This window comes from Diorhabda carinulata, chromosome 1 (assembly GCF_026250575.1).
Source record: "Diorhabda carinulata isolate Delta chromosome 1, icDioCari1.1, whole genome shotgun sequence".
NCBI classification, from domain to species: Eukaryota; Metazoa; Arthropoda; class Insecta; order Coleoptera; family Chrysomelidae; genus Diorhabda; species Diorhabda carinulata.
Window position 1 is genome coordinate 6016295 of NC_079460.1, and position 22269 is coordinate 6038563.

Consider the following 22269-nt stretch of genomic DNA (forward strand, 5'->3'; position numbering starts at 1 on the left):
GTGTGCAGGGGCGTTGATTTGCAAAAACAAAACACCTTTGAATAGCTTTCCGCGTCTTTTCTGTTTAATTTTTTCTCGTATAGTGGTCAGTAATATCGAAAAGTAATCTCCAGTTAATGTTCTACCCTATATTCCCAAAAACTTAAAATAGATTGGTCAAATGTTACTTTTTGTCAAACTTATTTAAATTTAAAAAGTTTGTTTCCAGTTACCGTCCATTTGGATAAAACTTTGAATAACGCTTTGCAGTAGCAAGCGCATTATAATTATAAATACATTTTACAGTCATTTACATAATAAGATAATTTGTCAGAACTTACACTTCGATATTTTAAACTGACAGTGGTAGTAGTCAATCTTGAAGTAGAGCCTGCTGAATTAATTTACTATTCTAATGTAATAAATATAATAAAAAAACTTGGAAACAAATCATAGTTACGTCAATTTTAGACTCCAATATAGTATTATTTTCAGGTATTTTTGATTTCGTCTTCAATAGAAAGTCCGCCGCAAAATATTGCAATGGATTAGCGGTATTTCCCACTTCTGCACATACTGATTATGAACATAATATATTTTATGGCAGATCCAGAGTTTCACGGGGAGACTCTAGATACGAGTCTTGGCAGCAGGAGTACTAACAATTCACACTCTTGAGTTATTCTATATTTAATCATTCACTTATCCGATCCAATGCGTCATTTAGTTTATTTTCATCCTCACGTTCTTCGACCCCGAAAAACTGACAGAAAGGCGAGGCGAGGCGAGGGAAGGCGAGAGGACGAGAGCACACCGTCTTCACTCTCACACTCGCGTTTGGCTAAAGCCTTTGGGCAAACCTTCAATTACATTCCAATTTTGCCTTCAACCGAAATATTTTTAGTCAAACCTAGATATTCCTAACTTCCCAGTCGATCTTGGAAGTGAACGGCAAACTCGGTCAAACGTCCATTTATACTGCAATTCAACTTGTTTGTGCGTATCTGCAGTATTCCGATGAATAAAGAAAAAACAATTGACGATCTTCAAGCTTATACTAATGGCATGAAACAAACAACTTCCTCCAATCGCCATTGTAAAACTGTAATCTCACTTATTGCCAGCATCAACAGAGCCAAAATAGAAGTTCGATGTTTTGGATATCGCTCAAAATAAAACAGTTAAGGGTTTTATATAGAGTATGGATGAAAACCGGAACAAAAAATACAATTTTTTCGAAGCATTAAATAGAAGAATACAAAGAGAATTTTCTTAATTTCGAAGACTTGCCCAAAGTTCAGGTGTCTTTCAAGAGAAATGAGTGCATACTATTCTAAATTTCCCCATAAAATGCCATTGTAATTAAAAATCCCAATTTAATGAAATCGAGGTTTACCTGACAAAATTAGTCTCTTTTAGATTTATCTTTGAATTCTTTATTTAACGGCCTAAAAACATCATTTTTATGCTTTAAGACTAAGTCGGACCTGTGGATTGTCAAGTCAAACCTAGGTCTGTTGGAGTTTCGACATTTGACATATAACATATATACTGTGAGCCTTTTAACGAATTTTCCAGCGTACTCATTAAATGTGATTTCGTAACTACTACTCACTTGGATTACCTAACAGTACTATGAAAGTGTTATTTGATTTTTAAATTAAGATGCAGTTAGTATCCAGTGTTTAAATTGTTTCGCCTCACCTATAGAAATTTAGATATTTTTGTTCATTTAATTCTGAATTATTGTGTACTGACCACCAAATAAGACAACTACACTAAAAACGAATATATTGATTGCTGCTACAAGATGCTGTACAACGTAAATATTGTAAATCAGCAAACAAGTAAATTATAAATATTTGCGCTATTGTTTCACGTAATGTTTGAACTGCTCATAATAACGATATATAAAATATACTATCGTACAAAGAATTTAATACTATAATCAATATCAAATGTCAAGATAAAAAACTTTTCAAGACGCACGCATAATTCACAATTATATTTTATTTAAAGCAATTTGAATAATTTAAATAGTTTATGGGGCTTTTCCTTCAACGTGTAGGTATCACACGTATTATTACTAGTAAGTGCCTGACCTAAACACAGTTATGAGGCTTTCGGTACGTTTTACTTTTAAATAAATTCATTTTTACAGCCGATATAGACATTAACATAAATATAGTATAAAAGCGTTCATTTTGTATAGTCCTTTGTCGAATTAAATATGAAATAACTAAAGTCAGAGAGCTATTATTTGCAATTCGAAACGGTATTGTGTTGGAGAAGAAATCACAGTCCAATACTTCACGCAAAACTAATTTAAATATTTTCGGTGCGTAGGAACACAACAATTTAGACCAGTCTTCTACGTGCTACAATTTTAGTGAAAATGATCCCTTTTTTTTGTAATTCCAGGCGTTAAGGTATCGGGATATTTTATATATATATATATATATATATATATATATATATATATATATATAAAATATATATATGTGTGTGTGTGATTAAGTTTTTTGACAATCTCTTTAAATAAAATTAAATAATGACAACTTTAAAGTGGGTACTAATTTTCCTGGAATTATAAAATCGTTGAGATTTTAAATTTGGTGGAAAAGTATTTTAAATTTGATTAAATCTTAACAGAGGTAGATATATCTGTTCAAAATATATTTGTGCCATAAGCGAATATCCCGATTATATAGAGTATTTTCGAAAATACAAAAACTGTTGTGGACACATAGACTATATATCCTCCATGAATTACAGGCTGAAGTAACTGGCCATGTGAAAATTTGAAGATCAGTGACCAAATGGCGCCTGTGACCCTTAATAACTAAGGTTTGAAGGCACACATCATTGACAGACTTTTCAATTCTCACGCTTGGGGAATATGCTACTGTTTTTCAAGACGAAGTATTTGCTGTGACGAAAAGTGGAGGACGGTCGATACTGAATTGACGTAATAGAAACACGGTAATCTCAATCTGCTTAGACAGCAAAGGTGGTGTACAAGTTCTAACGGCCTAAACAGTTTGTTCTAGTTTTGTTCTAAAGTCCATGAAATTAGCGGGTGATGATTGCAACGTCCAGATCGTTTGGGTACCCGGTCACTCGGGCAGAAGGGCAACCACGAGGCTGGATTAGCAAAACCTAAAAGTGTATCTATTACATCTCTGTGTAGTCTACTAGAAAAACAAACATTGCGAAAATGGATGGAAACACCTGAGATGAGACAAATTAAGGCACATATAAATGGACCTTCTGTCTTTCTTACCAATCAACTGCTCCACTTTAATAAGCACAAAATTCAACTAGTGACTGGCCTTCTAACAAGAAAAGGTCATCTAAGACGCAATCTCTATGTTATAGGCATCACGGACGGTGTGGAATGCCGCTGGTGCGCGAAGAACGAAGAAACTCTAGACGACGACATCGGTGATAATCCAGCGCTCTCACGTGCGAGGTTCAAACACTTAAGTAAATCTAACAATTTGCCTAATGATGTTAAGAGATGTCTGGTTAGCTTCTCTAAGAACATCGGATTTCAATAATCTTAGGGAGAGCATGACGATATGGCCTACGTGCTCACCCCACTAACCGCACCGCCCTCTAACGTAACTATGAACTATAAATTGTGGCCAAAACACTACTTGGACGGGAAAATTAAATCATTTCAAGTATACGTGACAATATTGAGAAGTACTTCCAAGTATTTTTCTCTCTGAAATTGAGATCAGCATTAATTCCATAAAAGAATCAGTGAATTTGTGAATGACGGCAAGTATATCGAATATTTGAATTAATTTAGCAGTAGATGATGATTTTGACATTTTGTTAATGCACCCTCAAAGTATTCTTCATTGAATTTTGTTCCATTTTGCATTACCTGAATTATTAAAAAGTTATCTATCTTTTCTTTATTTCATCACAGGATAAACCAACAACCATCAAAAAACGACAAGAGAAAGAGTCAGTTTTAGGTTCGCTTATGTGAAGTTTCAACTTTTGTAGCTTTGTTATTGCACTGCACCTGAAATTTCTTACAAGAAAAAATCACGAAACACGACAGTTTTCAGTTCAAGATGTTGAACTGTTTTCGGGATTTGACCAAAGTAAAAAAATTAGTTTTCTATTTTATCGTTGTGTCATATATTAAATGTAGTAGTTATAGTTTGTCTTGATTTAAGGTCTCTTTTTCATGAAAATTAGTTTAGAATAACATGTTTCGACCTACTTCGGTCTGTATCAAAATATAACTTGACATTGACAATTTGTGTTATTATATTAATCAATAGATCACCTACATCATGTCTTGAGGATATTCTTAAACAAAAACTTATATGCCATGTCGCGCCAGTTGGAATTATGAAGATATATAAGGACATAAATGAAACGTTGTGAAAATGTAAAAAATCCGAAGTGAAAAACTTGCCACTAGCCTACTGAATTGATTTTTGTTATTTTTTTGCACTTTCAGTATTGAATACCATCTACAATATTTTCACGTTTTACACATGCATGATCAAATTTTTTAAATAATTGAAATTTATCAGCTAAAACAATTTAAAAAAAGCAGTTTTTGTGTTTTAAAAAATGTAGAATCGGTTTTAATCTAATAGTCTACTTTTCCGGACATTCTGTTATAATTCGGCCGAAACTATTTATATGCGGTAATAGAACTGCTTAAAATATATACAAAAATACAAAAAATACAACAAAACCAATTGAATTGTTGAAATCAATAACAAGTAATATTCGAACAATCCAAACATGAGCATTAGAAATGCGAAATGGCGAATGCGTGGTACGTTTGATATACCAGGAATTCGTTTGATGTTTGTTTTTATATAAATTTTTATCATAGTAGGCAACTTGTTTACGTTATTTTATTGAACTAATTTCTGGGAAGGTTTATTTATTTATTGTTTTGTTTCTTTATTTTCTAGAATTTTTGAGAACTTCGTTTGGATATATAAACGAGTTTGTTTAGCACAGTTTAGTTAAGTTTATATTAAATAGTGATAGTGAACGGAACGACATAAAAACGTAACTGAAGAATTTAACTAAATTTTATATGGTAGTTAAGTGTTAATGATAAGTTAATTAATATAAGTTAGTTAAGTGTAGCGTGAACTGCTTAAATAAATTAAGAACATAAGCGACAGTAATTTCCTCCGGTCTTGGTGACCTGAAAGTGACGGAACTAAAAGCCGTACTGGAGAATCGGAGTTGGAAACGTCCGGTAAGAAGAGTGGATTTACTAGAAAGACTTAAAGTGACACTGGTAAGTGAAGTCTTTGATCCAGAACCATTTTTATTCAAAAACGAGGCTTCCAGCTTGATCTCGTCGATTTCCACTATGAAGGACGATATTTCAACTTTGAATCTCTGCCAATATTGACAAGAAGATTTCGACACTGAAGATGAAGAACGATATTTCTGCGGATATTTTATCGCTAAAAACTGACAAAGCTGCTGACGTCGAAAATAGAATTTCATCCCTTATATCTGATATCGAGAACAAGATGAGAACGCTGAATTATATTGAGGGTAAAATGACAACGATTGACGAGAAAATCAAGTTAGAAACAAATATTGCAAACTCGAGATAAGAAGAAAAGAAGATCGAGCAAATAAAATCCTACATCCACAAATACTATATAAGACAAAAGACAATGGCAGTTTTATCCGTTTTATTCGACGGTAGGACGTCTTGGACCAATTACGTAAACAGTCTATAGAGTGAGTAATTGGTTCGATAAAGAAAAGGCAGTGAACTTCACCACTGAAATGCAAAGAGATGCCTTAGATATACTTCAGACGATACCTCTCGAAGAAACTAATGATTTCGAACAGCTGAAGAAAAGGTTGCACATGCGATATGTTCACGAACATCTAGAACACCCGTATCAGTCGCAGCTAAAGAACCGAAGACAGAAGTGTAACGAAACTCTGCAAGATTACGAAGTAGACATTGCCCGACTTCCTGTCCGATTCGCTTATCTATCAGCACCAGAGAACATGATGGGCATCCAGGCATTCATAGATGGCCTGCGCGACCATGATATGCAGAGGACGCTTCGATTAACCCATCCGAAACCCTTAGTAGATGCCCTCACTGCTGCTCTTGAATATGAAGCAGCCACGATGACTTCGTATAATAAGGTCAGAACCATACATGAATACAAAGAAGATTTGATGTGGAATAGTGTAGAGATAGGGCATGTACGGAGTTCTCCCTCAAATGAAGAACCACAGGCGCAGAAAAATTAGAACAGGTCGGCTATGATAGGGCAGAACCGACCCAGGATCGTTCCAAAGAACCTCTCATACTGATAGTTTCTCTCAAATGTCATATTGACAGTGTATATGTGGATAGAGAAGTGAATGGGAAGAAATATACTCTGTTGGTAGACACTGGAGCAACTAGAACCATCTTAAGACCCGATATGATAAGGTACAAGAAAAAGCTACTACCAACCAGGGCTCGACCACGGACCGCCATAGGCGAAAGTGCCAACGTTCATAGAAGAACACAAATCCAATCCAATCCAATTGGGAATTGGAACAGAAAAGTTTATGCATAAGTTAACGTAGCTGACATTGAAGAAGATGTGATTCTGGGAATCGACGTAATGAATCTTTATTGTTTCCATTTGAACTTCAGAAACAGAACCATAAAAGTGGGCTGTGAAGAAGTATTCCTTCATCCATATGATAGTAACACGGTGTTGGCAGCTGTACAGGAAGATACCTGTAAGAAGCGGAACCATGCGTACCAGTACCAGATCAAGAAAAAGATTGAGGCATAGGCAAGATCTCCAATCGCAAATCGAAAGTAGTCCACCAAAATCGGTTAGCGCCTTTCAAAAGAGACCATGGTGTACAGGAGGAAGTAAACCAATTGCAAGAAGACCCTAATCGTACCTTCGTAGAATTCATGAGAGCGTAAGGAGGTAACGGCAAAGTTAGACATCAAGTCACTACATAAAAACTACAAGATTTGTTAACTCTGACGGAAAATTACCCGCTGGCTTGCAACATCTCTGCTCGTATCAACAACGCACTTAGATTAGCAACCGTTTTTCGGAAGAAGCTTGGTCAATTAAAGAAACTGGATCTTTTCCTTTTTTATTTTTAATACTCACAAGAGATAATATTGTAGTACACCGAATATTCACATTATGTATTCTAAAAATCAAGAAATCGAGGTTTATAGCTTACTCAAAATTTTGATGTTCTTCTATCGCTGTTAACTTTTGGTAGTCTTTACTTTCTCCTGTCCTAGGGTGCATTTGTACTCATTTTGATTTTCTCTCGAATATTCGAAAATTGAAACTTTAATAATACGACAAGTGATCGATCTATTTTCCACTGTTCAAACCCAATATCATCTTCACCGAGCTTACTTGTTAGTAAACAGAAAGTCTAATGTAGTCTCAGTCCATTATAGCCTCATCTCATTAGTAAACATGACCATCGTAGGTGTCTGAATTGCAGACCTTTACAACTTCTCCAATTTTGTGTTGCCTTTCCTTCCTTCACTAGATTTTTGCTGATTATCAAAAGCAGACCAAATGTGAACATTTGTTCTGAATTTTTAGTCTAATCTAATCAAACCTAACCGATATAAGTTTTATTTTCTGTATTCCTTCATTATTTTTCATAAATCCGCCGTAAAAACGAAGATTTAAAAAAAACTCATCGAAATAGGATATTTTTCGATTTTCTAGAGCCAAAAAACGAGAGGACCGCGAAAGTATAAAATTAGGACAATTTGTAACAAACCGGGGTTTCACATTATTTATTCCATAAATCAAAGATTTTACAGAAATCTGCTTTTAAAGCCAATCTGTAACTCTCTCGAATAATATGGTAGGTTAACACAGTTTAGAATATTCAATAGCTGTCTAGTCATATAGGTAAAGGCCAAGTTACAAGAAAAAGACTAATAACCTCTACCCTAGTTATAATATTGTAGATACTAAATTTAATAACTTATTAACTCAATACTGAAATTTTTGTGGTTTAATCTGCAGTCGTTAACAACAAAAATAAATTCTTAGGCGATTATTTACATATTCATAAGAAGAAAACTTATTTATTTATTTTTCAGAATTCTTTAATGAGCTTGCTTCAACTAATTATAACACTTAATTTTGAATATTACAGCATAAAATTTGGAAATTATGAATTATTTATTCTACGAAATTACATACATGTATTCAATTTTGATTGCATTAAAATAAATGTCAATATATTCTCCGCTTAGTTGCTGGCAGTAACAGAGTCTTCTATAGAACCCGTTTCTACCTTTGATGTTTGAGGTGACACATTCGTTATTTCTGTAGTCCTTTCTTTGAGGGATAAATGTCCTGTAATAAAAATAATCACTTTTATAAAAGTGTTGGCGAGATCGGGTGTGACCAATTCCGAAGCCTGCTATTTAGATGAGAGGGTGTGATTATCACACCTTTTAAAATTCCCAGTTCTTATTAGATGACTTATTTATTTCTTGAATATTTCTGTGGAGATGGAATGTATTCAGTTAGCGCACATGTGATTTGAAGATGTAGTTAAAATTTCATACAGAATATTATCCATGGCGATCCATTCGGAAAATGTCGGAAATAAGTCCCATCGTTGTGGAGAAACAATTCATAGAACAAAGTTAATCCCAAAAAATGTTTACGAATTGATAGGGTTCTGTTAGATGATGAAATTCAGTATTACGATTTGATATAAGTGTTAATTTTTATTGGATGAATTATTTATTTATAAAATTTTTATGTGAATAAAATATATTCAGTTAGTTGACTTGTGATTTAGCGAGATGATACAGTTGCAAACAACATTTTGTTAATGATGATCTATTAATAGAATGTTTAAAGATGTTCCATAGTTGTGGGACAACTTCTAAGAATAAGTGAATTCCAAAAAATATTATTTAAAATGTTTTCGTATCGATACTTTTCTGTTAGGTGATGAAATTCAATATTACGATTAGATATAAAAGCCAACTCTTATTGGATGAATTGTTTATTTATTGTATTTTTGGGTGGGTAAAACATATTCGGTTAGTTAACTTATGATTTGACGTGTTAATAATAAAATATATGTCCCTTAGTTGTGGGAAAAAATTCTTATAACAAACTCAATTTCAAAAAATCGTTTTTACCAAGGTGGCGAAATTTAAAATCTACAAAATATATAAATAATGAGGTTTGAAATAAATGTCAACAACAACTAAAGTTATTAAGAACTGTTGTTCTTGTATTTATCAATTACTGAGAGCAGAAAAACGCTATAACTTCCGTGACTTCCATATAGCTAAATTGCTGAATTTCACATTGAAACTAGATTTCATAAATAAAAAAGCACATTTATTTTTACAATTAAAAACAGAGTTGTAAACATGTGGTCAATTGAAAAACTGAATGTATTATTATATTTCTTGAAATCTACAATCATATGTTTTTTCTGTACAACCACTTAAGGATAAATGAGGATAGATAGATAAGGATAAATGATGGAGATATTAAATTTTCTTACCTACTATGACGCAAAGTTTGTTTTGACCACGACAATAATTATCGAAAAAAAAAAATATTTTGTGGCGAATACACTTTCAATACATTTTTAAACACTACCAACAACAACAAATCCCGCCTACACTTGTTAGTTAAACTTCATTATATAAAGAGAACTTATCTTGTACGTACTTTTTACTTCTTTTATTAATTTATTTTGTTAATGCTTATTTGGTTCTAGAAATATTCAAATTTTCCTAGACGTTAATTATTCGTTATTGCCTGTCAATGATGTTTCCTTATTGTTTTGGAAATTTAAAAAAACATTGATTCAATATCGTGAAGATCCACTGTCGTATTACGATCGTTTTTATTTATGTGAATATATAATCTTATATGATTTTTGAGAATTGAGTTAAATAAAAAGGTTAGAGTTATTCTTCTTATTGAAAACTTTAAATACAGCATCACTGAGAAATGCGAGGACATAAATAAGTACAAACAAGACAAGATCTTCCTTAACATACGATTTTAAAAAATTTTGGTTGCACGGTTTCAATACTTAGTTTCAATATTAGTCCAAATGTGTTATGTGCATAATAGGTCTACAAAAATTCTTCTGCTAAAAATATTCACTTAACCAAAAACCGTTCTTTTTTTTTCAAACCATCAAAACAGGGACTTCCTGGGCTCTTTTTTACTCATATTTGCCATGATTTTTTATTGATTTCAATTTTTTAACTTACGAGAAGGAATGTACTTTGTGGTGCAAGTGGACTGCACTACCCTATATTTTTTTTTGGAAATTGTTATTAGGAAAGATAGCTATAATTTACAGAATGAAGTTAACTAACTACGAAAGAATTTGGTTTTTGTTAATGGTGTATAAGCGTTAGAAGTGGATTCCGCTGCCATTTGTTTTTTTTTTAGGAAATTGTCATTGACGAGGAACAATCTGATTTTGGATAATGCAATACTATTGAAGAAAGGGGCGCTAAAGATTTTTTCTATCCACCAAATATAGTTTTGTTTGCTGTTAGGGGTAAGTTATCAGATTTAGGAGTGTAAAGATTGACTTGGCACGTGTCTAGGAGAAATTAACTTATAGTAGTCAAAATATGTTTTAGATTGTTTATTTATTCTACTTTGGTTTTATTGTTAATTAGATATTTATTAGATAAAGTAGTAATTATGAAATTATTATTGGAAAATACTTTACTTGCTATAAGTGAGGTTCTATCTACAAGTGGGGTAAATTACAAATTTTCTTCAGGTAATGCGGGTATTTTTCAATTACTTTGACCAATTTTTTATTACAGATATTTTGCAGAAATTTGGTAGAACCAGTGCTTCAAAAGTTTAATTATAAGCATACACCACCATATGTAAGATATATTGATGACATCGAAATAGCTGATGTGCCGCAGCCGATAGAAGAAAAAAATTTCAACAAATGACAATTGAAAACTGGTAAAACATTTGCCACCAAAAAAATAAAGAAAATATATTGTTTCGGATTATGGATGTGCAAGAAATAATAATAAATGTTGAAGAACAAACAGGGAGATTTAGTATCAATTTAGTCATTTCATTGTATACTAAAATTCTATTACGTATTTACTTTTCTTATTCATCTATTTTATTATTTATTGATTAATTTATTTAATTAAAACCAAATCAATTCTCAACCCAACGAGTGTGAACTTTGACTGACCTTTTATAGTTCCACTAATTAAGCATTTGAGCCAATGTTTTCAGTTTTCACTTTTTAGATATTTTCATGGTCATAGACGGTGAGAAAATTAAACATCTCTACATAAAAATTAGTGTAGATAAAATTATAGAAGGGCTGTAATTTTTATTACAATAATTAATTTTGTAAAAATTATATATATATATATATATATATATATATATATATATATATATATATATATATATATATATATATATATATAATTATTATTATATGAATTTTTTCTTTCCAAAATTGAATTTTTTAATGAAATGTCCCATAATTTAATAATTGATTGGATATTACACTTACCTGGTAAACACTGATAATGAGCTTCGAGATACTTGTGTGTTCCAGCACAAGGATCACCGAACATGCTGGTGCTAGCCGGAATGCTACAGTTTTGATTGTGGGTACACCTGTAGAATATTCCGACATTTTTCAAAATTTTGTTCATTATTCATTCACGTGTACCTTTTTATACTGCCAATATTGAATGTTTTATGTAATACAATAAAAAAATAAGTGGGGAGAACCTTTGGGGAAATAATTTTATCTAAAGGTCATAAATATATACCACATTATATGTCCTTTTGTTATTATCAAATGGTTTTTGTAAATGGATAGGAAAATTCTTCAATAGAATTCATATACCAGATTTTTTTTAAATATCTGTACCTATGATTGAACCAATTTACAAAAAATAATAAACAGAATTATTAAAATATGTAGTAAATCAAACAAATCATTCGTATAGGTATAGATATTTGCTGATAAAACGAATTTATTTAAAAAGTAGCTAGGTAATAATTTGGATTAAAATTTTTAGTAAAACCATTGCTTTCCACTTCCTGTAAGAATCATAAAACAAAATAAAAATTTATTGGAAATTGCTGAATAAAATAATCATATTCAATATTAACTCCTTCCAATTGAATCAATACATGTACAGTAAAAAACTAAATTATGTCACATTTTTTTTACTAGGGCATATTTCGTTGAACATAATTCTTGGTAGTGGACACTACCAAAAATTCATTTTAGATTGGTACATTTATGACTGACCTGATACCATTCGTTTCGATAGAATATTCATGCGACCTAGAACAACTCCTTACATCGGAGTACAGCTGATTCCCTGTAAATTCAAGAATTGTGAACGGATATTTACCCTGCATGCAATTATACTGCATTTCAATGTATTTACTAGTCCCTGGACATGGGTCGCCAAAAGTCTCGTTGTTCACTTCTACTGTACAATTCTGTTTATTAGAACATCTGAAAATAAATTTTTTCGTATTTGATGTGTAAACAGCAATGGTTCATAGTCAGCTTCAATTTGGTTATTGACACAGAAGCTTTATTAAAACACAAAGCACATATCCCCAACACACAAAGCATATTTTAAATATAATGTTGTTTTAAGTATACACCGAGACAAACCCGTCTTTAAAGTTTTAAAAAAAGTATTCGCCCGCGTTGATAGAATTGAAAAAATTCTCAAGTAGTAAAGCTACGTGGAAACGTGAGTGAATGGAGAATTGGAAATACAACTGGCAGCTAGACTAAGTTGATGAGCATCTTCAACGAATTTTACTAACTCAGCAGAATTATTCGACATATTGGAAGAAAAATAATGATAATTACTTGAAAATTCAGATAATTCAAGTATTTTATATAATTGAGACAGATCATTAAATCTGGATAAACCTAGTTACTTGACCTAGAAGCATTTCCATTCAGTTAAAATTTTAATCTATTTTTTCTTATTTCCGATATGTCTTCTACTAATTTTCTTATAGTAATTTGTTGTCTACAATTTTTTTGGAGGCAATTGATACTGGTCTGTCTCCAAGTCATTAAAATCTTGCCAATTCCATTCAGTTTCTGATAGTGATTGACTATGGAAGAGTTTGTCGGCAAATATAATAATTTGGAAGTAGCAAATCCATCCCTAATTGAAGATGGAATTGAGAATACTACGTTAAATATGATGTTGGAAGATATGCCACCTGTGGATGTTGATTATCATTATTATCTAAAACTATGGTTATAAGTTGCTATTGGATGTATTCGGTTCGTTCAACCAGATATACTACGTAGAGGAGCATTTTTATTTAATCTAACAATCTATCTTTCAACGTTTCATAATGAAACCAAGATTCACCATCAGTGATTTATGTGGTATGTGTGCTATATTCATTGTAATTGGTTGCATTTAAAAATCTGCCCCATTATTATGTAATGTAAATGTGAAAAATAAGATATATTTTTGCTCACACTCATTAGTTTCTCTTTTATATTAATCGATTTTTACATGGAAAAGTGATAAATAGTGACATATTGCAAAATAATATTTTTAATTCTAATTTCATTATTCGTTATTGGATAACCTGATATACGAGGGCCGTCTTTTTTTAAACCTCCGTTAGCTCCGTGCCGACGATACGCGGGCATCCGCTTTAGACGACTGCGAAGCTTTCGCACTACACACGCCGTCATTATTGACATTCAGGCGTCAGGTGGCGTTGTGTTACAGCTACGTGAACATGTCCGTCATTATTGATGCTCCCGCCAAGTGTGAATTGCGAAGTGTGATTCGTTTTCTACAGTGCAAGATGAACTGGACCAAAGACGCAAATCTGTATATGACATAGTTCAACGAGTTGAGAGATGTCGATGTTGATTATGTCGAAAAGTAACTGTAAGTGTGGCAATAAAATTATTGTTTTATATGAACTTGTCTTTTATTTATAGCTTATCGAAGTTTGTAATGGTATACATACAAGTATATATTGAAAGTTATGGAAATTGGACAGTATATTGTTAGTGGACGTTTATCACGAAAGTTGTTTTTGGATTTATTAGTTGTATATTTTTAAGAGAACTGACGTAATAGGAGCCCTTCAATTTAGTTTAGTTTTACAAAAATGTATATTGTTTTCCTATATCCTTTCAGGCGAAAAATAGCACGCTAGTTAATTGTAATTGGCAACGAAGTTCTAAGAAATTTCCAACAATAAATGTCAAATTATAGGTAATCGTTGGTTGCACTTTATTGAAATTTTTATTCTTCATTCTGCCTTGAAAGTTTTATATGGTCGTAAATGATATAATAAAACCTCTGCTGTTATTGCATTTAGTAACGATATCGTTTATTTGAGACCAAGGGGCCACTTTAAACTTCCTTCGTGGCTTCTAACATTTTATTTCCAGATCCTCAATGATACAGATCAGATTGTAACCTGATTCTTTTTAAATAAATTTTTAGTATTCTTTGTTCTATTTATTATATACTAAAGTCGATGGTAAATGAAGTTTAAGAGAAATATATAATTTGTAAGCCGTTTTGTTATTTGTTTTTCGAAAATTTCATCAATGTTTATAGTTTCAGTTACATAATAAGACTAAAATTCTATACGTCTACGTATAAGTGAACAAAACGAAATGAGACTGTCATCACTTAAAATTGTGAGTATTTAAAACAAAATACTAATGCTCCAAGGCAAACATACTCTATTTTCATCACAACTCTATCTGTATCTTATTGTTTATGTACTAAACTGAGGGTTACAAAAATTTTAATTTCATTTGTACGACAAATGAAGTGCCTCAGATACGGGACGAGTAAGAAGGATAACAGAGGGTCGAGATTGCCATCTCATGTTATTATCTTTAAGCTGCAGCTTCTCATAGACATAGGCAGTAGTAGCTCAGTGTGGAATCAGAAAAGGAGCACTATCGCTTTTAGTGATGAATACTGGTTCTACATGTTGGTCGGGTGAGAAAGAGACGACATGAACGTTGCAACCCTTATTTCTTGTTAAGCGGCATCTACATCGCACCGTTGGAGTTTAATATGAGGTGCCATTGCTTATAGCTCAAAGTTAGTTCAATCTTCATTAGGGGCATTATGAATGCGCATCGGTAGAATGTCAAACTCTGACAGCTCAATAATCTATTATAAGTATATTCTATATCTCTGATTGTGAGTATATAAACGTTGAAATATATCCGATATTCATTTTTTTAACTGGTTATTTAGCAAGTAAAGATTTCATTTCATTTATGGAATATATAGTCTCAATACGATCAATGTAATACTATGAGGCTAAAACGTAGTAATGTTTGTATTTCTAAAATTATGGACTTATACCTAACTATTAGAAATACAGGAATGAAAATATGCGACAGAAAGACTGGCAAGAAATATTTGTACTAACTACCCAAAAGTGATTCATAATAAAACGAAACGTGCTGTTAAATGAATAAAAGTCGTATCTTGTGTCAGATAGCTTTTGACCGTACCAGACATTTCTGTTTCCATATAATCAAAATTATAAATAATGTGATATATTTTGAAGAGATAATTAAATTTAAATTGTGATATAAACTTTGGTATACTAATAAATGAACTAGAAATTATATATGGAGTATAGGTATATGAAGAACAAAAATTATTCTGAATTTGATGTTCCATGCTGTTATTTATTCAGAACAAAGTTCATATGAACATAGGCAACCAACTGATATTTGTCGTAGCCTCAAAAATAGCAGAAAAGTTATATGCCAACTTTCTAGTTGCTTAAATTTTTCTAACTATTTTCTTCTGTTTTTTTTTGGGAATGTATAATTAACAAATAAACTTTTTTTGAAGGTGATGGAATTGTTTGATTTGTTTTAATTCAGATAGGTAAAAAATTAAAAAGATTTGGTGCAGAAAGTGTTTTGAATATAGAATATAATAATTACAGCAAATATAAAATATGAATAGATTCATGAATTTAGTGAAATAATTACAAAAAAAACCAAGTAGGAAGATGTAAATAGAAGAAAATGACTTCTCAAGTCTCATAAATAGAAATTAAATGTGCAAAAATTATAATTGCAATAAAAAATCATTGAAACCACTCTGAAAAATTAATAGTCGATCTTTGTACCCTATGTTGATATAACGGAGGATTATTAAACATATAAACAATTATTGCTAGCATTAACAATCCTAGAGCAAAAATTATGATTTAAAATTGAACAACACATGAAAAATTATATGTGAATTCTGCATGTTTCGGCAATTATCTTACCATCGCTTTTAACTTGGAACATGGATCTTAACCACAAGAGATCAAATGTCTTACTTTATCTTTTGAATCCTTCTAGTCTCAAAAAACTTTCCCAAAACAACACTCTGTAACGCTCCAGATCAAATTTAATCTCGTAAAAATAGATGTCATTAAAAACATTTCATGGTACATTCCAAAATCGCGAGTTTATTTTTTAATACTATAAGCTATTAACACGACTAGTTCGTGCATTGAGAACATATTTTTGAGTATCCCAGAATTAGAGCAAGATTATAATAAATGCAACACAGTATCTTTTTCAAAATATACCTTATTGCTGAAAATTATTTGGTTTGAAAAATCGACATTCATTTGTTGTGTTGAACTATCCATTCTACAAATTCTAACTGAAATTTCTTAGTAGAGACACACGATTTTTCAATAAAGTATTTAATAGTTGCATTCTTATTCATGTCACCGAATCCTTGTTCTTGGACTGTTATCAATACGGTTTAACATTCCTATTTTTATATATATTCCCATTTTCGGTAATCAGTGTATCAATATATCGATAAATCCCCCCTTGTCTGAATTGTTCACTCTCTTTACAGATGACAAAATGTGTTTTTTGCTAACCGACCAACCAAAAGTAAATTGTCTTATTTATGGAGCCCTTGATGTCATTAAACAACTTCCCCATAAAAGTATATTGAATGAATAATTCTATTCCAATATTGGTTTAGTCATTGTGTTTTACTGTGTATATTAAATAGTTGAGCTCTTCATATATTTCTCTTACATTCTATTTTTTTAATAATATACGTTGTTTAAATCATAATTTACTTAGATATTATGATTTAACCTAAAAATTAACCCTTGATGTTCGTATTTGAGAATCTCATTCGTACTAAAAATTCAAAATCAAATCTTGGTAAATGCAACAACATATTTTATGCAAAAAATCGGAATCGAAAATGATTTTTATATAACTCCATGCTGCCACAGCGAAATTTGACAATGAAAACTGAAATGGTAAACGAGGACGATTTATGGAGGAAAATCCAGTTTGTCATGCTCGATGTAAGCAAAATTATTTCAGGAAATATTACAACTAGGAGGAATGCGTTAGAAAAGCGGTAACATATACGATGTCAAGATGAATTCACGGCAAAGATATTTGTTTCGGATATACATATTTATATACAAATATCAATAACGCGGGAGTACGATCAATTCGAAAATCATATGGATTTATTAAAACGTCTAAAATTCATATTTTGTCAACTACGTTATCAACATTCTACTGTAGGGCAAGTCGCTTTTGAATTAAAGCAAACAGAATAATTAGGGAAATATCGGAACAGCGATTTTAATAAAATCTTTAAAGTTAGTGCCGTCTTTTAGTAAAGGAAAGCAATAACTTTATTAAAATAGGATTTATAGTTCTTCATTTTTTCACTCGATGGCTAGTTGCCTATATTTGTTTTTTGAAGACAAAAGGATATTGGTTTTAATTCATAATCAATAATAAATTCCCGGTTTTTGCTGTATAGTTTGGTTTTTTATTCATTTTTTATTTATATATGATAACCAAATCCAAAAGATTTCGTTTTCGTTATGAGTTAACTCCATAGTGAAAAAAAAATGAAAAATTAACTACCTCCCCTTTTTAAAAAAGACAAAATTTCAGGTTATAAATATCAGCTATGTGTCGAATGCGACCATGTTCCGATAATTCTATTATTAAAGTCGACTTTATTAGGAGTAAAAGCAAGTTAAGTCGGCTTCAATAAAATGGCCATTATTCCGATAATTTCCTATTATTTAGTTTCGCAGGGAAACTACGTGCAGAGTCTGGAAAGGAAATCATTTCATTTCTAACTTTTTTCTTTTAAACACATTACTATAAGATGAGGATATAATTTTTATATGTGCATCTTTTTAGAGAGGGAATAACGAATATTCTTTTACGAAATCTCGTGGATATTCTCAGACTTTACAGAAGTTTTGGCAAACAGGGATGCATTATAAATATTCTATGGAAATCAGTTTATAATAGCATTTAAACTTGAAAACATACTTGGTTATATATCCCTGTCGGCGTAACTTGATGAACTCGTTCATTAACCAAATAGCTAGCGACTGGGAATAATATAACCGTAGCTGTACCCCTCTTCTACCTAGTCAATACACCCCGATAGTTTTATTTTGATGTATTTCATTCTATTTAAATTTTCCTGCACCAAAAAATCACCCCAACTCCAGCTCTGCAGAGGCAAATTTTCACTTTCAGGATCATTCCACAAACAAAAATTACTTTGGTCGCCCAAAATATCACAACGAATTTCTCTCTCTTTTATATTCCACACTCACCATAAATTTAAGTTGATGTAATCAAAGAAAGTGTTCGCAGATGACGTAACTGTAGTACTGAACACACTGTTAAATAAAAAATAGTACTATTATTGTCAACAAGCATCTGTCATTTGATTCCTGTCATAGTTTTAACAAAATGCTGCATATAGTTTGTATTTGAGAGCCATAAATAGCAGACAACCTCGTGTTTGAAGGAGAAAACTGTGAAAAGAAAAAAAAATTCAAGTTCTTTAAGTAACTTACTAAACTTCTCTGTGGCCGTACAAGTATGGAATGCCGGGAGAGATTATCGAAGCCAGAGGTGTCTCACATCTTTCCAAGTCTAGTGAAGTGGTTCGGCGGAGGGATATTTCAATCAAACGATGGAATCACAAACAAATTCCTATATTGTTGTCATCGACAAATTTATTTTTTTAGATCGAATAACAAAATTGGAGAAACGGACAAAATATATAGATACAACGGAAATTACGATGAAAACTGTACTATCATTTTGTACAAAATTCAATCCCAGCATCACGTTTCTTGTCACTATTGTTAGGGATACAATAGTAGTAGAAACTGTTATGTCTGAATTTAGTTAAAAAAATATTGTAGATATTTAGTAATGTTTACCTTAAACGTAAGGAGCCACAAAATTTAATTTAAACCTTGCTTCATGCGACCTTCAAATTGATTTAACGACGCATTAGTTGGCTACATAAATGGTAAATTTCTAATTTTAATCAAAACAGACTCCTTGTACAATAATATATTCTTCTTCTTTCAGTGCCTGCTTCATTCTAATGAAGGTTGGCAATCATTCTTTAGATAATTAGATTTACGGCATCACGTACATGGAACCAATCTCGAAGGTTTTTCAACCATGAAAATCTTTTTTTACCCAGGCCTGTCTTCTATCTTCCCTTCCATGATCAGCTATAACAAGGCATATTTTTGATTTCTAAAAATGTGGCCAAAGTAGGAAGGTGTTCATTCGTCTTAGCACCTTGTCGTTGGTCACCCGATCCGTCCATGGTATTTTAAAGATCCGTATAAAGGGCCACATTTCAAAAGCTTCCACCTTACGCATGCTGGAGACCTTCAAAGTCCAGATCTCAACACCATAAAATAGGGTAGTGTTAGCATTGTGTTATTCTCCAGCGTGTTCTCAGGATAAGGTCATTACTTGTGAAAAGCGACTTTAATTTAAAAAAACATGTTCCTGGCTATCTCTATTCTTGTCTTAATTTCCTCATCTGGTTCCCACTCGTCATTCCCAAATACTTAAAACGGTGTACTATCTTTATGGGTTGGTTATTAATTGACAGCGACACATTATTAATACTAGTTTTCGATATTACCATGAATTTCGTTTTACTGCGGTTCATTTCAAGTCCGTAATTTCCACTGATAGGTATTTACTCTGTTTAATAGCTGTTGAATATTGTGTCATCTGTCATCTGCATACCTAATATTGTTCAAAATTTTCCCATTAATTTTAATTCCAATTTCAATGTCTTCCAAAGCCTCCTGGAAAGTTGCCTCTGAATATATATTAAACAGGAGCGGGGAAAGAACGCAACCCTGTCTTACACCTTTCATAATTTTGATTTTTTCCGAGAGACGGTTATCGCACTTTATCTGGGCCGCTTGATTCCAATACAGTTGTTTAATTATAGTGATGTCTCTACTATCGAGTCCCAGTTTGTCTAATAAGTTAATCAGGACATCATGCTTCACATTGTCAAGCTATTACGGTTGTCTGTTGATCTAGACATTTCTGTATTAAGACTTGTACCACAAAAAGGGCCTCACGTTTCCCGAAGCCATTCCTTAATCCAAACTGAGTTTCGCCAATGTTAGTATCCAATCTTCTCCATATACGGGTGTGTATGATCCTCAACAATGCCTTTAACACGTGACACATGAGACTTATAAGGCGATATTCATTATCAATTTAAAAACTATTTTCTTTATTTCGTAGGTTTATTGTAATATAGCAAAACACCTTCGGGGTATACATACAAAATGGCAAAATCGAGAAAATAAACAATATAAATGACTATGACTATTACTCTGCGTATAAGTAGAGTACAGCCAAATTACCAACAAAAACAATTTCGACAATTTCTTTAAAAAGGAGAAAGCCCTGAACTGAACTTTATTGCAATCCATCTTACAAACCTGAAAAATCGTTACTGTAGACATGTTTTATTTTAAAGGAAAAAGTAAAAATCATTATTGATAATTGTTTGAGATGGCTTCGTGCACAAATTATTTGTTAATTTCAAATCGTTCTTTTTTCACTCATTTTCAAATCATAGTTCAACCCTTTTGATACTAATAAAAAATCGTCAACGGATTCTGTCTATTACATTTGGTTGCCCGTTTCTACGTCAATGATGAAGAGGCGTTATTAAATCCCAATTCAAAAAAACTTCGTGACTAAATACATCAATATTTAATTACACAATATGTCAAGGTATTTTGAATTTAAATACAATCAAGAGAGATGAACAGAATTAATTACAGCTTAAAAGCCCCCAGGACCAAAATTTACTAGCATTATTAAACAATCATATCAATTCGCTATGCTGTAATGATATGTTGAAACCTTAAAACTCACGTATCTACTTTGTAGATTAGTAAACTGATATTGTTTTGAATGGCATGACATAACAGAATTATTTCAGAGTAAATTTCATTTGCAATAGTAAATACTAACAAAATAGAGATATATGGGAACATATTATCTTTACACAAGAAATTTTTAGAAAATTGGGAAAATTATAAAATCAAAGCAAAACAAAGCTTATAATAAGTGAATCAATTTATAACTGAAAAGAACTTGGATTTACTTGTAACTCACTAAAGATACGGCTATGGCAGGGGTGGGCAAAAGCCGGCTCATGGGACGGATACGGCACTTTAGCTTACATATTTCGGCCCTTTGAGATTTTTTTTTAAATATCTTAAGTTTGTTTTTTGCAAACATAATGATAACTTGTAAAAGTGGATTTTATGTAAATAGTTTTAGACTATTGACTTCATTTAAAAATTACGTACATATTATACAGGGCACAAATTGTTCGCATGTAAGTAAGCAAGACAATTTTTTATTACTTTTACCTATTATAAATTGCCAAAGTTCTTTATTCTAATGCTTTAAAATAACACTTGAAATTGTTTTTGTCAAAAAAATTTCTTGGACAGGGAAAAAACTCGCTAGAAGTATTTGCCCACCCCTGCGTTATGCAGTTCAATAAGAACAATATATCGATGATAAAACTTGTGTATAATAACCCTGTATTCAGCTTTAAAAAAGAATTTCCCAATATATACAATTGATATCCTTACGCAAATTAATAATTTTTTGATAAAACTGAAAATTAAATTTAGTAGTGTAACGACAAACTGGAGCTCGAATTGCGTGAATATTAATTTGTGATTAATACGTAGTGCATTTAAAATATGAATTAAGTACTTAGTGTGTAAATTACAATGTGTCTCAAAAGTTCAACTTTGTACTAATTAATGGGAGGGTCGCGGTAGATATATCAATATGTAGCCTGAGCGCTTTACAACGATTACCAAC

The 22269-nt window shown here is 31.8% G+C and overlaps 1 protein-coding gene across 5 annotated transcripts in view; it reads right to left on the reverse strand.

The window, feature by feature from the left end:
- Positions 1-22269, reverse strand: part of LOC130900500 (latrophilin Cirl) — a 267383-nt gene that overhangs the window by 34933 nt on the left and 210181 nt on the right. For 2 of the 5 annotated variants that reach the window (XM_057811192.1, XM_057811183.1), the window contains exon 1: positions 12425-12714. In XM_057811192.1, the coding sequence (XP_057667175.1) occupies positions 12425-12446 (22 nt within the window). In that variant the 5' untranslated portion in view covers positions 12447-12714. Of the gene's footprint in view, positions 1-11565; positions 11673-12424; positions 12740-22269 lie in introns of those variants that run through there. The other 3 variants (XM_057811218.1, XM_057811212.1, XM_057811206.1) reach the window with 3 other exon arrangements.